This window comes from Urocampus carinirostris, chromosome 3 (assembly GCF_059441175.1).
Source record: "Urocampus carinirostris isolate Australia breed hairy pipefish chromosome 3, RoL_Ucar_1.0, whole genome shotgun sequence".
NCBI classification, from domain to species: Eukaryota; Metazoa; Chordata; class Actinopteri; order Syngnathiformes; family Syngnathidae; genus Urocampus; species Urocampus carinirostris.
The window spans coordinates 16,932,104-16,948,867 of NC_142351.1; the positions used below are offsets into that span (position 1 = coordinate 16,932,104).

Consider the following 16,764-nt stretch of genomic DNA (forward strand, 5'->3'; position numbering starts at 1 on the left):
TCAACATGATCTGGTCCGACTATTAATACGTTTCTTTTTTCCTTTGTTTAAAGGAAACATTTCATTCATTGACTGAAATAGCTTCAGCTACGTTATTAATGATTTCTAATCTCGAATTTTCCTTTCTGTGTTAGTTTGTCGTCATTTTCAAACTTCTTTCAAAATTTTGATTATTTTATTGAGAGTAATGTATTATTTAATACGAGAACAACTAAGGAAATAATCTTTTTACGTATTACACCTCTTTTGAATTTGTCCATTTACGAACGAGAAGATTGACACTAAAATTATGGACCGTTTTTAGTCATCTTCATTGCTTTAATCGTCCTTGCTTTATTAGGAGCAAAACTACACGTCTTAAAGTTATTACCCTTTGCTATTCGCATTTTCAACGAAAAATGATTAGTTGTTTACTCAAATATCCTTTCTTTTTAAACTATTCTGTATAATTATCTTGTATTATACACTCAGTGTTTTCATTTTTTTTTTTTTTTTTTACTTACCTGTCTTAAACGCATCATTTATGCTGGGTACGCAACCTTTTTTTTTTCCTTTAAATTTTCATTATCATTTAGTTTACTCTTTAACAAAGATTTAACGCATTTTTGAATTTGCTGTACGAGTTTTTATTTTCCTGCACGCCGATCTTCGCTAATGAGATCTCGTCGCTTCGAGATTACGTCATTGTTGTTGGTAATTCTTGTCGAGCGAAGGTCAGTCTTTTTATTAGACAAACGGCTTTTTCCTTGTTCAATTCATCAAAGAGAGCTTGCTTTCAAACGGCTCATTTGCTTTGATGATTGATATCACGAATTATGTTGTACTAAGAAAAGTACAGTAAGTAGAAAAATGGAAAAAGACAAGCCTGTTATTCGCAATTACCATCAACAAATGCAGAAAATAAATTAATAATTCGATGATCAAAACTGAATGAATACGCAGATATTTACTATATTTGTCACCGATTTATAAGTTCGATCTTTGTATCACTAAATTTCAGGGGTTCTGCCAAGATCTATAAATCTTTTAGCAAGCTAGTACACGGAATTCAAAATTCCTATCATATTATCATTATTGATAGTTCAGTTAAAAAAAATCATATATATCAGGGTGTCTCTTGCCCACTGCCTGATGATTGCTGGGATGGGCTCCAGCACCCCCGCGACCCTACTGAGGATAAGCGGTGCAGCTGCTGAGATGAGATGAGATATATATTATATATGTGTGTGCAGCACGGTGGCGCAGTGGCCAACACGTGTGCGGCATTACTAAGGACCTGGGAACAGGTGTGTGTGTTCCAAGCCAGCCTGCATGCTCTCATTGTTACGGTTTACTTTCCTCTTTCAAAAAACATGCATTTCAAGTGGACTGACTGGTCCAAATTGTCCCTATGTGTGAATGAGCTAGTGAATTGTCTATCTTTGTGTGCCCTGCAATTGGCTTGCAACCAGTTCAGGGTGTCCTCCAATCGCTGCTCGATGATCGCTGTGATGGATTCCAACAAGATGAGATCTACTTATCATAGTTATGGTTCATACCGGCCGAATATGAACACAAAACTTTTCTGGTTCTCACCTGTAACGCCTTTATTGTTGACATATTCCTTTAATATCATAAAAATTGGTTTTTCACTTACCATCGTTCATCCCATTCAAATATCTTCATCATCGTTAGTAATGCTACTTTTTTTTCCTCACCGTTCCTCCATTTTCTCCTCAGCGGATTTTTGAGTCCAAATGAGACAAGAACCAAAATTCTGAAACTCAAAAACATCGTTAGAGCAACACTTTTGCTGTAAAATCAAACGTTTCCTTCCTTTGCAGTGTTTTCACGATAGTTCACTAATATATATATATATATATTTTTTTTTTAGTCTATAATATTTCTCATTATGGCAACAAAATAGTGTAGTTTTTGTATCACTACAGTATTTTTGTAGTCGAATTTATTATTGTAATACTTTGCAATTCTCTCATTTCTTGTTCTAAAGCAAAACAATATGTTATGTCTATGTTCATTTGCCTTCAAATAGATTTTCATCCTTTATATAATTTTCTTTTATTTTTATAGCTTATCTATAAAATTACTGTCACATGTTTTGACTATTTTTCACCAAATGCATATTACACAAATCTCAACTGTATGTAACATCTTACATGCAAATATTTCTGTGTAAATATTGTATCAACTATAACTATAACCTTATCTTCTCCTTAATTTAGTGTCCACTTAATTCCTGCGTCCTCATATTCACCTCTTTTTTTTTTTTTTTTTTTTTAATTATTCACAGCTTGCTCGGTGTCACGTGTAAATCCCCCTTCTAGATTTAAAAGCATTATTCAACCCAGAAAAATAACTCCCTTTTTAATTAATCACTGCCAAGGCCGTGCTATGACCCATGATCTGACCTACTCAGGATTAATCAGTTTCTCGTTATCTATATCTATGTTTTACTCTGTCAATAAGGGGGTCCACTTGGCCTTTTAGCCATTGAGAATCGGGCGGTAAAACCCTACCCTCTTCACGGCTTCTCCTCGGAAGTGGGTAAATGGCCTGGGGGGTGTTAGCGCATGTGAATGATTTGGCATATTGTGGGGGCGGCGTGGAGCGAGGCGTATTACTGTGTGCCTGCTCTTCCTCCCTTTAATCGACGCGGTTCACTATATGGCCCTGTATATTCGTTATCCTCCTTTTTAGGATACATTACGGTATTTCCACAAAGGTAATGCCATAAATCGCAAATGGTTTGCATCTAAACAACGCATTTCAAGTCAATGAAGATCTTCAAAAGCACTCTATAATGTGCTCCACTCTACCCATTTACTTACTCTAGATTTAAAACAGTTCAATGTTGAAAAAGTAAGGTTTTTTTTCCAATCTATTGTATTAAGGTTAGTCTCACTTAATTTTCACCAAATTATCTCTCTTAATATTTAATTAACTTTCCCCTTTATGTTTCTCTCTCCTTTTTTTTTTTTTTTTTTTTTTTTTTTTTTTTTTTTTTTTTTTTCTTTAAACCAATTAAATCTACTATTTTAGCTTCACCTATTTAATGTGAAAATGGCATCTATTTATTTATGAGTTATCTTACTCATTTGAATTTCACTCAATCCATTTTTTCCATTTTAATTGAAAGAGAAAAAAAAAGTATTTATAAACAATTTTTTCAATATTTTTTGGTATAAAAATGCCCTTATCTCAAATTAGTGTATTTCAATTCACTCAATTAGATTTTTCCTATTCTTCCCAGTCCTTTTTTACCAATTTTTTGAACTGAAAACAGGAATATTTTATCTTTTTCGGTATTATTCTGGCATTATTTTGATTTAACGCATCTAAATAGCTCATTTATATTTTTTTTTATAAAATACAATTGCCCAGGGGCAACTTTATATTTCATTCGCTCTTTCTCAATCACACAGACGTCTTGTTTTTTATCGTGATCACGTTCTTACATCGCTTGTTCTTTTTCCACTTATTTTCAGTTGACAGAGGACTCCGCACATCCTTGTGAAATTTAACTAACTTTAAAGCGCTGGGTTAGGGGAGTCCACACCTCCCGCGGAATTTTAACTGTCTGAAAACTATTTACCTGATAGAGTCTAGAATTGTCAGGGTTTTTCTGTTAAGAATCTGCCCCCCGTAATTTCTTTTTTTTTTTTTTTTTTAACGGAGGATTCTTAAACTTTGTCTCTGTTAAGATTTTATTCTTAATCTTTTCGACGGAGGATTCTTAAACCTTAAGAATCTACCCCCCCCCGCTCGCGAGTCAATTTCTTTTACCGGTTATCTACATGCACACAATGTTACGAATAAATTTTACTCACGATTCTCTAAGTCCTTGGCTTTCCGTCAACCGTCAGATCCCAGCCCGCGAGGGAAGGTCCAGTCCCGGAAAAAGGGTCTTTATGCTGTGGCCACAGTCTTTCCTGGATTTTCCTCTCGCGTCCTGGAATCATCTGGTATCTTGGAATCCGGTTTCGAAGGACCAATTAAATGTTAGGTTCATGTCCCCAACATTTTTAATAAAACGCTCTGCAATATAGGACAAAGAGAATCGGTTCTTTATAATTAGTTACTTTATTAATCATCATATTGAAAGCCGCCGACATTCCGTTGTTAGACATCTTTTCGCTCGCTCTGCCCTGCTTGCTGCGCTCTGGCTCGGCTCGGCTCTGGCTCTGAGGATCTCCTCGAAAAACCTCCCTTCTAATATTCAGTTTTTGCCTTTGCTACGTAGAGTTGATTAGTCTTCTTTGGAAAGCTTGTCATCCGGCTGAAGATGGACGGTTTCCTGTTGTTTTGGGAGAGCCTCCTTTTCCTTCTTCTCACGCTTTTTGGTTAAAAACAATCTTGAGTTATGGCATGAAGAGGTCATAGGTCAGGCTACATCCGTTGGTATGTGAGAACAAAACACAGTCTGTACATCGAAACACAACTCATGGCCTTGCAGGCTGAGAACTCTTCAAAATGGCTATAACATATTAAATGTCAACTGTAGGATAAATATAATTATACAATCCTAACAACACTCACACACCAATAGGGAGTCAGCCATGCAAGGCGCCTACCTGCTTATTGGGGGCATAAGGGATTCAGTGTCTTGCCCAAGGACACTTCGACATATAACTCGGAGGAGCCGGGAATATAAACTAACTATTAAACTTTTTGATCATAATGAAATTGTTTTGGAAGGTTGGAGGATCCACCCCCAGTACTGAGTCTTCTCCCAGACAACATCCTCCAGGTTTTGCGCCACCAGCTTCTGCAATGTGTCCAAAAAGTCTCTGACGGCCTGGAGCCTGAGCAGCAAAACTTGGCACTACTGCTGCTGAAATTCCTCATTGTTGTCTGCAGGTCAGGATAACAAACCAATTGGTTACACAAACGATCATGTTTTTCAAAGGTCATTAAAACCTCTAATGCACTAATTTTTTTTTTTATTTACAATTGCATGTCTCTAAAAGGAACTTGGCCAATGTGGAGGAGATAGGCACCTGCTCCTATATCAACTACATCATTGCTATGACAACACTTTATATCCAGCAGGTCTGGCTCGTCTCCTATTACTATTACTACATCACTTGGTTTCAAGTGTTTTGTTTTTACCATTTTTAAGTGAAATTTGCTTTCTAAAAAAAAATAAGTTATAAATTAAACTGGAATGTGTTTTCTGTTACATTTTGGCATCCACACGCAGTGAGTACAGTAGGGAATCTTTAGATCTGTATCTCAGCGTAATGTGCAAAAGGTCATCAGTGTGAATCCGGGCTTAATCCTTCTTGTGTGAAATGTGTTTTCCTCGTGCCTTTTTCATTAATTTATTTATTTATTTTTCGGCGGTCCAGTTTACTGATTAATTTAAAAGACTGGCTAAGCTTTCTTTTGTGTGAGACTCATGTCTTAGGTCTACCCTTAATACACATATGAACTCTGGTCAGAGACTTTTCCTTTCGACAATAAGAAAGTGTACATTTAATGAGAAGTGGCTTGGCCGAAAGTTTTTTGCCATGGCCAAAAGCTGTGCCAAGTAATGTGTACGAAGCACGGTGTATTGTGTGCAAGAAATTTTTGTGTGGGGGTTTTTGTTGACTTATTTGATTTCAAGAGGCCTTCAAAAAGTCTTAAAAAGTTTGCATGTTTGTCACCGTTCGCGAATCAGCATTCCCACCTGTGAGCTGGCATGATGCTCAGCGCGAACCTTCCACAAGTGTGCTCGTAGGCATTGTCAAATACAAAGAAGTGGGGGGCGGAGTCAGCCAAAATCCCCCTTTCTTCTTCTTCCCAAGTCCTCACAAATAAAATATGAAATTCAGGTTTGCTTTTGGCTCGGTCCCTATAATCAAGTTAATTTGTCGGGCTCGGGCATGGTCCGGATGGATTCTTTTAGGCCTGATCTTACTTCTTATTCCCAGAATTAAATCCCTATGAGGTCAAATTACCCCTGCCTCATGCATAGGTGTCCTCACGTGCACCTGTTAAAAAAAATGTCCGGTAAAAACGGAATGTATTTTTATATCAGGGCTAGATAAAATTTTGTAGAAGTCTGAATAAAAAATGTTTTGGGAGCCGGTTGGGTGCCGTGTCTATATACTTTGTCTATTTTTCACAGACATGTCTTTTATGGTTGTGTTACTGTACTTTGCGTGTAAATTGACAAAAACATCTCACAAGTGCATATCTTCTTGTTCATCCAGCTGAAGAGCAATACTAAAGAGAAGGAGCTAATGGACCAAAGCCAGGCAGAGGAATTTGTCCGTCACGCACTGGCTTTCTGTGAAAACCTCTATGATCCTTATTGCAACTGGAGGCATCAAATCTGCAGGTAATATTGTGTAGCAATAACCCATTAAAATATACTTGATAATTAATTATCAATATCACCTGGACATCGGGACAGAACCTTAGAGTGTGTTCAGACTACAGGGGACTCACACACTTCATCCTTCATGGTAAGATTTTTTTGGGGGGTACTGGAGAGGAGGTTCAGTTAGGAAGTAAGACCTTGGACTCAGGAGGGGCATTGTGGGGTTTTTCTGGGCCTCAATGGCACATGGGAGTGTTCCCATCCAGTCTCCATTTGTTTTTCGGGAGTGGAGAAGGCATCCCTCCATGTTCCTCAGGGAGCCTTTTTTCATCAATTCTGTTTGCAAAATTCATGAGCAGAATTTCTAGGTTCCGCAGCATGAAAGGGGCCCGGTTTTGGGGGTCTCAGCTTCTCATCTCTGCTCTTTGCTGTTGATATAGTGTCTTTGGCTTCATCAAGCTGTGATCTTCAGTTCTCACTGGAGCAATTCACTGCTAAGTGTGAAGCGTCTGGAATCAAATTCAGCAGCTCCAAGTAAAGGACATTCTCATCTGGAAAAGGGTGGCATGCCGTCTTTGAGTTAGGGATAATATCCTGCCTCAAGTGAAGGAGTTTAAGTATTTCCGGCTCGTGTTTACAAATCATGGTAGGATGTAGAGGATTTCAACAGGTTGATCAGTGCAGTATCTGCCGTTATGCGAACCCTGTACCTGTCTGTCATGGTGAAGAAAGAGCTGAGCTCAAAGTCAAAACTCTTTATTTACCATTCCATCTACATTCTTACTCTTACGACGAACCACAGCTAATGACCGAAAGAACATGATCCAGGATACATGGGGCTAAAATGAGTTTTCTCTTCTGGGTAGTTGGGCTCTTTCTTAGAAATTAAATGAGCACATCAGTCATGCAGGTGAGTGTCGGTGTAGAACTGCTGCTCAGGCATCATTTAAGGATGCCTCCTGGACACCTCCTTCGGGAGGTGTTCCAGGCATGTCCCACCAGAAGGAGGCCCCAAGGATGGCCGGGTTCATGCTGGAGAGATTAATGCCTGATTAATGCCTCGAGATGCATTGGAAGGATGAAGTGGTTGGAGATGGAAAGGTCTGGGGTTCCCTACTTTATGCTCCTGTAACCCAACCTGGGATAAGATAAAGAAAATGGATGGATTGATGGATATTTTTTCATTCTTTTGCCCAATTTGCATTTTTTCCAGGAACAAGTTGGGAATCATTGAGGGAAGCAGACAAAAGTACAAGGCAGCTCCACTAACAGTTGAATTTGTACCCTTCTTTTACCGTAAGTTTATATCCCTACATTTTTGTTTTAATTTTTATTGATTATTAAGCTTGATGTATCTTAATTGACTGCAATTTACTTTAAAAAATGAAAAGTGCAAAATAATTATGTGCCAACCACAGCTTTTCCGACTCATGTCTCTCCTAAAATACACATGTTTATGATTATAGTATTGGTGGATTAACAGCAAAGTCCACCTGTTTTTATCTATTTCGTGCAACCTGCTCTCGGCCAAAGATGACATCACATTTGATCAGGTTTCAGGTGAGCCATATTTGGTTTATACCTGAGCGACTATCAAATGTGATGTCATCAAACATTTGTCAACAGATGACCAAATGGCTGCCTTTTGAAGGGAATACAAAAACTGGGCATGTGCTTTTTAACGACGATTGGATTCTCAGGCTGCTTGTTGTTGTATTTCTTATTGAATTTTGTAATTTTCTGTAGTAGTATTGCTTAGAATGTAATTGCACTTATTTGTTGTTTTAGTGTGTGTTGTTCCTGCAAATAAGTATACATTTTAAAAAGATTATCTATTATAAGGCATTCGGTCCCCAATACTGAACTTCAAATAGTTCCCAATCTTGCTTCTTAAGATATTCTTGAAATTTCATGAACAATGCCAAAGTGGCATGTGCCCGACCTAATAAGATCTGTTGACAGTTGAGATAATGGATAACCTGAAAATAGCATGATCCTATAGTCCCTGCATTTGGAATCTCTCTTCTGTGCACATTCCTTCCCAACTTTATTATCCTCTTTACAATGTCATTAGACCTTGGTCAATCCATGGTCATCTAATGCATTGCTCTTGTTTTCTAGAGTGTTTTCAAGAGAGTGAACACCTTAAGGATAGCTTAAAATGTTGTCTACTACACCTTTTTGGTGCCATAGTAGCTGGTGATCAGGTAAGGCAACTGAAGCAGATATTACAATGTGTTTTATGTTTTTAAGAAGTTTCTTGGCTTTTTGAATTGTATATTGGGCTTAACTGGAATATGTCTTCTCTAGCCTACTAAAGACAGATATGGTACTCTACACTGTATGGTGTGGAGCACTGTATACATATTTCAATCTACTTCAATATACAGACCTTGGCATATCACATGAATTTGTAATGAAATAAACAAAATTTGGTTAATGCCATGTTGTAGTTTTCCTGTTCCTTCCAGGGTTAGGTACCTATAGTGGGTAGTAATGAGACCTAGTAATAGCACACATCATAGTGCCTCATTGGTTTTATTGTTGTAGGAATCACTCATGTTACTTTTTTGGTGTAACTTACTTGCGCTAAGTTCACCTCACTCTGGTTTTTTTCCAACAAAGTTGCAGAGAACTTTGCTTGGTTTGTGGCGTCTCCAATACAGACCCATCATACAGAAACCCCGCCTTAAAAAAATTCACTTTGTGGTGTGGAATAGGATTCTTTTTCGGCCTTTCTTTAGAACACTAAACGACTTCAACAACAAATTATTTTGTGTGCCCACAGACTTAATGAAGTTAACACTTTGCAGTGTTCGTGCACATGTTGAAACCCAATCCTCTTTAATGCTACTTATTAAGTGAGATTTTCCACTTTCTTTAGGTTACTAACAACATGTAGAAATGTTTTTAAATGGAATTCAGTTGTCCTAAATCCTGTAGAGCATGTATTTTACATTCTGAAGTGCACATTGATCACTTATCTTGCTCTCATTTTTTCCTGTAAAACTCAAATATCTACTCTTAACAATAGTATAAAACAGGAGAGAAAAAAACAAAAGTGTCATACATTTTATTTATTTTACTTTGATTCTTCTTGTCCCTCTGGTAGAAGAATGCACTACTTGCGATCTCCCCAGCCACTATGGAAGTTTTGATTAGAGTGCTGGTAGACTGCTCCATGGGTAGCTGTTCCACTGACAAAGGAGAGGACTGGGACAGTGAGGAGCCTGATCGGAAGGCATGTCTGACCTTGGGATGTTTGAGAGTGGTCGTGCAGTGTCTCCTGGCTGCCAGCTCGGACCAGCGGCAAGTCGAAATTGCTTCTGTATTAGAAAACTACTTCAAACTACTCAACTCGGACCCAGCTGCTGTGGTTGCTGCCCTACAACAAAAGCAAGCCAAAGGACATGTACAAACACTAGGCAGACACTGGGAAAGCAGATTTGTGGCACTGCAAGTGCACATGCTAGGTGAGGCAATCAGAAAAGCACCAGCCTTGTCTTGTAAAATATTAATTTAGTTCTATAATCACGTTGCTTTTTTTCCCCGCTCACTGTCTTTCAGACACAATCAGGGACATGTTCCTATGTTCGGACAGGCCAGTTCTGCAAGCCATCTTTCTCAACAGTAACTGCTTTGAGCATCTAATACGACTACTCCAGAACAGCAAGGTATCTTAGCTGATCAAAACCTTTACAGTGACAATTCCTTATAAAAAATTAAGCTATATATGGAAGTATATTTCCTCTTATGTTAAATTGGAGGTCAGCCCAAAGAGTTTCCCACCAAATGTATGTCTAATGGGCGTGCACTAATCTAAACATGGTATTTTGAGTGATAAGCACTGTATGAACAAGAGCTCATGACGTATTTATACTTAAATTCAGATTCAGGAAATTCAGAAGGATTTGAACTTTTAGCATCAATTTAATTGCAAATACATAGCACACATGTACATTTTGCGTCAGAGTGAAATGGCATTAAACTAGTTTTTACATTTAAAAAACATGGAAATAGTTCCCCAAATAGTAGCTGTAGTGTGCTTCTATGTAGCGTTGGATCAGTTCAACTTTTTTTAGGGTAAAATTTTTCATGTAAAATAGTAAAATCAAGAGTCGCTGTAATATAATCATAAGTTAAATGCATAATGTAATTATGATGAGCCACTAATAACAAAATGCACTCAGTTTACAGGACTTGATCTATTTTCAGTAAGTGTGAGTATATTCGAAAGGCTTTAAGGGATTGAAATGCTTTAGAAAGCATCCTGACTTGGAAAGCTTTACATGCCTTAATAAGCTCAATGTTAGATTATAACAATGCACTTTATGTTAGCGTCTCCCAGTTGACTATCAGTCGCCTTCAACTCGTGCACAACGCTACTGCCTGTATTTAAACCAACTGGAGCAGACATACGCATTGCTCTCCTGTTCCTAAATCCCTTCATTGGCTCTCCGTCTATTTTAGAAATTATTTTAAACTTTGATGTTTGTTTTTAAAGCTCTTCACTGTGTTGCTCCATCTTATTTATCTGAGCTTTTTAACTATTCGCCATCCTGATAGAGTTTTGAGGTCCAAGGACCAACTTGTGCTGGAAGTCCCCAGCTCAAAATATAAATGCTGGGGTGACTGATCCTTTTCTGTTGCTGTCCCCAGGCTCTGGAATCGGCTCCCAGTCAGATTCCGTCTTTTAAATTCAGGCTAAAAACGCACTTCTTTAGGATGGCTTTTAATACTCAGTAGTTCAAGGACACTTTTATTTAATCTTATTTGATACGGTTGTATTAATTGTTTTTATCGTCCTTAATTTATTATTTTTTTTTATTTTTTGGGGGTTTGTACTTATTGTTTCTTTTATCACTGTAAAGTACTTTTGTACACTGAAATGATTGTTGTAAAGGGCTGTTTAAATTAGGACATATACATTTACATCCTACTAAAATTGGAAGCAATGCGTGCAATTGCAAGTACATTGTATTTGTAGAATGAATTAAGAGGCAAAATCCTGTCCTGCGGCTATCCGTCTCAGGGGGCAGCCATTTTGAGAATTAGGACATCTAATCGATGTTGCCCAAGGCTCAGAAAGTAACCAATCAGGGTACCCTTGCTTTGTGAAGCAGATCCATGATTGCTTATCAATTGAAGCCTGTGCAACGATAATATCATTATCACTCGATACTCACTCTTAAATTGGCTGCCCAAAAAATGTAATAAAACAGCAGTATATTGCTTATTAACGCTTATTTTACATGGCATGTTTGGACTAGAAGAGCCCAAAAGAAAATATTACATAAGGCAAATACTGGGAACTTTTTTGGCTCAAAGAGCCATGAAATTAAAATATATAGATTTAAATATTTTTATTTTTTCTAGAGGCCACGCTATACATTTTTCGACAAAATTCAACAAAACCACCACACTCACCCTCCAGATAAACGCTAAATCTTCAGCACATTTTATTTCACTCTGATAAAAATCCATGAAATAATCATAATGCCTGAGCCCTTTTCCCCATATCAATAAATATGCCACATAAAATTTGTCTTTCTCCCGCTGTTATTAAAGATTGTTTAGCCTCAATTTGACCGTCATTTTTGGTTTTAAAACAAGGTGCGAGCAGAGTTCATTTGAAATAAGCGAGCAGAGTTCTTTTGAAATCATGTAAATTGTAATTTTTAAAAAAGTACCGCAAACAAAAGGGATATGGGTGTATTTAGGTGACTGCGCTCTGTGTGCAATGATCTGCCCACCCATATAGCTCACCCAGTCAAATTTGTTTTAGGTGCTTGGCTGGTGTTTTCAGGTGTTTACAGTTTGTTTTGTGGGTTTTCATCACAAAGTGTCGTTGTTTAATAAGCTTCTATACAAAGGACTATTCAGACCCTTACAGCCATAACGCGGTCTGTTAGTGTAACACTGTGAGTGTAAACTGTAGTTGAAACTTAACCCTATTTTGGACTGAACAAATGGCTGCCAGTGTTGCTTTGGCTTCGCATACACTAAACTGTCAAAAGTCAAAATTGCTATGGCCCTGTTTATATCTCCGAGTCAGATCCACTTATGAAAAGAGCCATATCTGGTTTACGAGCCATACAATCCCGACCCCTGCTATAGGGAATCCTTTGGGTAGGGTTGAAGTACTTTCTTTACTTTGCAGAAAAATGTTAAAAACAAAACAGAACAATCTTTTTGCATATTTATTGTCAGAAACGTACGTTGCATGCATGGTAACTTTCTATAGCTCGGCTGGATCACCATTACTACTCCACAGTGACCCCTACTGAGGGTCAGGTCTCCTCACCTCTCACCCTCAGCTTTACTCACGTAATCTTTCCTCCCCCGCACCGACCTTTGTCCTTTCCTCTCTCCTGCTCTCTCAACTCCCCCATGCGCTATGCTGACGTCTTGCCTGTTATTTGTGTCAGCTGGTTAATGCTAGGTGCACGGCGGCAGACAAGGACCAGAAAGATATTACCAACAACAGGTTACTGTCAGGAGAGAGAGACACTCAGGTACAACAGAGGAAGTCCCACCTCAACCAAACCCTGCCCCCATCCATTATCTACCTTCTCCCTCACCTGACCAAAGACACTGGCCACTCCACAGCAAGACCCTCCCCAGATCCTGCCTAGAATATCAGTAGTATGCTAATGTGACCAGCCATGCTAATTTGCTAAATATTTCCCCAAATTTACTTTAAAATTTCGCATACAAATATGTATTCAAGTATTTTGAATATCTTAAAGTTCTCTACCCTTAAAAGAGGAATTAATGTTTGTTACGTTTAAGCTCTAATTTAATCAAGATACTTTGAATAGTAGTACTGTAGATAGACCGACATTCGAAAGGCCAATGTCAGTGTGCTTTTTTTCCTAAGCAGAAAGAAGCACGGTATATGTTCTTTTACAAGTTTATCAGCTGAATGCTAACATATCATAGAATGCAGAACATAAACCTCGTAGAGCCACATGTAGTGTACAAGAAACAACCAATTTTACAAAATATTGTATGCAATTTTGTGTCCAGAATTAACCAAACTATTGAACATATTGAAGGGTAAGCTCTACAGTCTTGCTGAGGAGTGACCTTTTATGCATCCTCACAGCTTTTCCAGTCAGCTTCATTTAATTTGATTGCATTTTTCTGTTTTCCCTCCCTTATATATAGTCTTGGTGTTTCCTCACTTTTGTGATTCCCGTTTAAATTATATCCATCACGTTGGAACAGTGTTTGTTTTACCAGAATTCAAGGGTGTGCGGGCATTTGGGTTAATTTACATTTTCGACACAGTCCCACTCCAGCCGGTCCAAAATTCATTTTTTAGCTACATTATTCTGTTTAAGTATCAGCCGAGGAACACTGCACCTTTTGGACAGGAGTAGGACAGAGCTGGATGGCGATGTGTTTGTTTTTTATTGTTTGGCTTCTGGTGTGTGTGGGATGCATGTATTTTCTATGTTTGTATGATGAAGACGGCGTTTTTGTGTGTAACCATGCATGTTTGTGCTTATGTGTATTATTGAGTGTTTCCTTTTTTATTCCTGACCAAGATAATGCTTTTATTTAAGGTAATCTACAATTAAAAACTTCCATCTTTCCAGCAACTAGCGTTATAGTTCTAACTAACCATTGCGGATGATTTTACTAATTTTTTGCAACTCACTTGGATCAAAAACAAACACTGCCATCTTTTTATTTCAATTTCTATTCAGCAAATAAAATGTATTTTGTATAAGTGTGAAATTAAATTCCTTGCATGTTTTTCCTTGGTGTGACTATTTTCAAACACGATGCTTATCCAGGTGTTTTTCTTTTCAGGTTGTACAAGGACGGTTAGACTCCCTTGCTGTTGCAACCATTAAAGCCCTTACCACAGTGATGAATAAATCACCCGCTGCAAAGGTCATATCAGCAAATCTACATTAATATAAACATTTTCCAAGGCAGATCCCAGAAATGTTCAGATTTTTTTTTCTGATAGTATTAATGACAATATTAAAGGAATTTTTTTCTGTCCTTTACAGGAAGTATTCAAAGAAAGGATAGGCTATAATCAACTATATGAAGTCCTCATTTCGCTCGGCCAGCCATCCCGACAACTCCTTAAAGAACTGATGAACATGGTGTGTCAATTTCTCATTTTGTTGATCCTTTAGGTTATAATAAGTTGTATAATTGGTGTTTGTAGGCAGTGGAGGGTGAGCACACATCAGTGGGCCTCTTGGGAATCAGCAATGTCGAACCTTTACTTTTACTCATCCAGTGGCTCCCAGATTTGGACTCATCTGAGTTGCAGATTTTTGCAGCTGACTGGCTCTGTCGCCTCATCTGCCTCAATCGTCCTACACGCACTACCTGTGTTAATGCTGCCATGGTCTTGAGAGCGCTGGCTGTCCTTGAGTGCCATCGGCGGCTACACCGTGTTTGTTCAGAGAGCCTTTTGCGATTAGTAGGATCTCTTGGCTCCCAGTCCCTAAGTGCAAGGGATCTCCTTAGACTCCTTCACCTGCTTAGACCTTCTGAGTCCAGCCTGGCACACCCCTATGTTGGACCTGCCTTGAAAGCTCTCCTGGCCATGGTCCGTAAACAGGGTCTGGAAAGTGCAATGCAGTATTTTGATCTGTCACCCAGCATGGCTGGCATCACAGTTCCAACTGTTCAGCGTTGGGTAGGCTCTGCTTTCACTTTTTTAGCCTGGTTATCCCTTGACCAGGATCAGTTGGGTCCAATCAGCAAAGACAAAAGAAAGCAGCTTTACAGGTTAGTTATTAAGAACATATGACAAAAATACAGTTCCTAACAACACCAAATTGATTAGAATTTTTTCACTTAAACAACATTTTTGCACTTGAGAATAGTATTTTATTTGATGGTTATGCTTCTGCATGAGCACAAACAAATTGGGTTAATATGTGTAGTATATTTATGCAATTTATTAGGTAGTCAATTATACAGATCTTGTGTTTAATCAAAAATGTGGTCTCCAATTTTTCAATCCATACAGCTTTTTTACCTCTGGGGGCACCGGGTTTGAGGCCTTTATTAGCTCTGCAGGTCTGCTAGTGGTGGCTGTTTGCACAAAGAAAGAATACATCACAGTCATGCTGCCCGAAAACTGCTTTTGTGACTCCCTTTGGGTTAGTAATATGCTGTATATACAACTTTACATACACGTATTAGATTGAAAAAACGTCACCGTCTTGGCAGTAAATTTTCTCCTAAAGTGTAGCACACAGCCAGTACAAGTAAAAAGAATGTTAAATGCTTTGTTGTGAACAGCACAGCATTGGTGTGGTGCACGTACCTGGAAAGAGGCCATTTGGCCAGAGTATTGTCTACATTTATGTGGATGGACAGCAGAAACTATCTGCCCCCCTCAAGTATCCCACCATGACTGAGGTAAAAACTCACGATAGTTTGAATCTGGCACTATTAAAGCAAAGTGTGTAACCAATGTATATGGTTATTCAATGACATGAAAAATTAATGTAGGATCCTAAGTGAATTCAGACTCTTGCTCCCCTTTTGCAGCCCTTTACCTCCTGTTGCATTGGTTCAGCAGGCCACAGGACCACAACTCCACCCCCTTCCCAAATCCCTGACCCCCCTTTTGCCTCAGCCATATCACCCAGCACGCGTTCCTCTTTGGGAAACATCCTTTCCCCTCACACCTGGGGCGGACTATTGGGCGGAAAGCCTGAGTCAGTGACAAAGATCATTTCAGCAGGGACCCAGGACAGTGAGTGGGGAAGCCCCACATCTTTACAGGGTCAGTTGGCGAGTGTCATGGTGTTCCATGAGGCCCTACAGCCCAACCACATTAAAGCCCTCTGTAGTGCTGGTAAGCAGATAATTTTGATATATTTGATAAAAGTCTAAAACGAATGTTGAATATAACGTTGGATTCATTTTTTTACACAGGTCCAAACTGTGTGTCTCCTTTAAAAGCCCAAGAGTCAGAACTTGGTGACTTTTCAAACAAACTGTTGCTGCATTATTCACCAAAGGTATTTTTCATCTTTAAATTATCATGCACAATTTGCCAAATCTTACTTAAATTGAAACCCACTTTTATCAACAGGCATGTCAAAATCCAATCTGTCTCGATCTTTCACCCAACAAACTGCACGGGCGCCTGACAGGGAAGAAAGTTGTTAACTGGGACATCAAGGTTTGGGTTTATTCAAAATACTGTCAGATAATCATTACATGCACAAGACATAGATTATGTTTTCATGGTATTTTGTATATTTAACAGGATATGGTCAATTGTGTAGGCGGGCAGCAAGTGCTGTTTCCTATCCTTGAGCAGCTGGCTCTCCTGAGCCCAGATCAACAAAATAGTGACTCTTCAACTGGGTCAGACTTCATCACCACAGATGTTTCCACACCTGCTGATGGTGAATGGGTTCTTGTCCCATCAAACAGGGCTTCAGGTCTGTTTGGAATCATCG

The 16,764-nt window shown here is 38.6% G+C and overlaps 1 protein-coding gene across 5 annotated transcripts in view; it reads left to right on the forward strand.

Moving 5' to 3' along the window:
* The window catches only part of nbeal1 (neurobeachin-like 1), a 63,291-nt gene that overhangs the window by 17,897 nt on the left and 28,630 nt on the right, over nucleotides 1–16,764 (forward strand). For 3 of the 5 annotated variants that reach the window (XM_088330863.1, XM_088330862.1, XM_088330865.1), the window contains exons 4-20: nucleotides 4,696–4,857; nucleotides 4,968–5,049; nucleotides 6,198–6,325; nucleotides 7,521–7,603; nucleotides 8,429–8,514; nucleotides 9,420–9,780; nucleotides 9,875–9,981; nucleotides 12,736–12,822; nucleotides 14,129–14,212; nucleotides 14,335–14,433; nucleotides 14,499–15,070; nucleotides 15,315–15,447; nucleotides 15,590–15,709; nucleotides 15,842–16,151; nucleotides 16,232–16,317; nucleotides 16,392–16,481; nucleotides 16,569–16,746. In XM_088330863.1, the coding sequence (XP_088186989.1) occupies nucleotides 4,696–4,857; nucleotides 4,968–5,049; nucleotides 6,198–6,325; nucleotides 7,521–7,603; nucleotides 8,429–8,514; nucleotides 9,420–9,780; nucleotides 9,875–9,981; nucleotides 12,736–12,822; nucleotides 14,129–14,212; nucleotides 14,335–14,433; nucleotides 14,499–15,070; nucleotides 15,315–15,447; nucleotides 15,590–15,709; nucleotides 15,842–16,151; nucleotides 16,232–16,317; nucleotides 16,392–16,481; nucleotides 16,569–16,746 (2,768 nt within the window). The remainder of the gene's footprint in view (nucleotides 1–4,695; nucleotides 4,858–4,967; nucleotides 5,050–6,197; nucleotides 6,326–7,520; nucleotides 7,604–8,428; nucleotides 8,515–9,419; nucleotides 9,781–9,874; nucleotides 9,982–12,735; nucleotides 12,823–14,128; nucleotides 14,213–14,334; nucleotides 14,434–14,498; nucleotides 15,071–15,314; nucleotides 15,448–15,589; nucleotides 15,710–15,841; nucleotides 16,152–16,231; nucleotides 16,318–16,391; nucleotides 16,482–16,568; nucleotides 16,747–16,764) is intronic. The other 2 variants (XM_088330866.1, XM_088330864.1) reach the window with 1 other exon arrangement.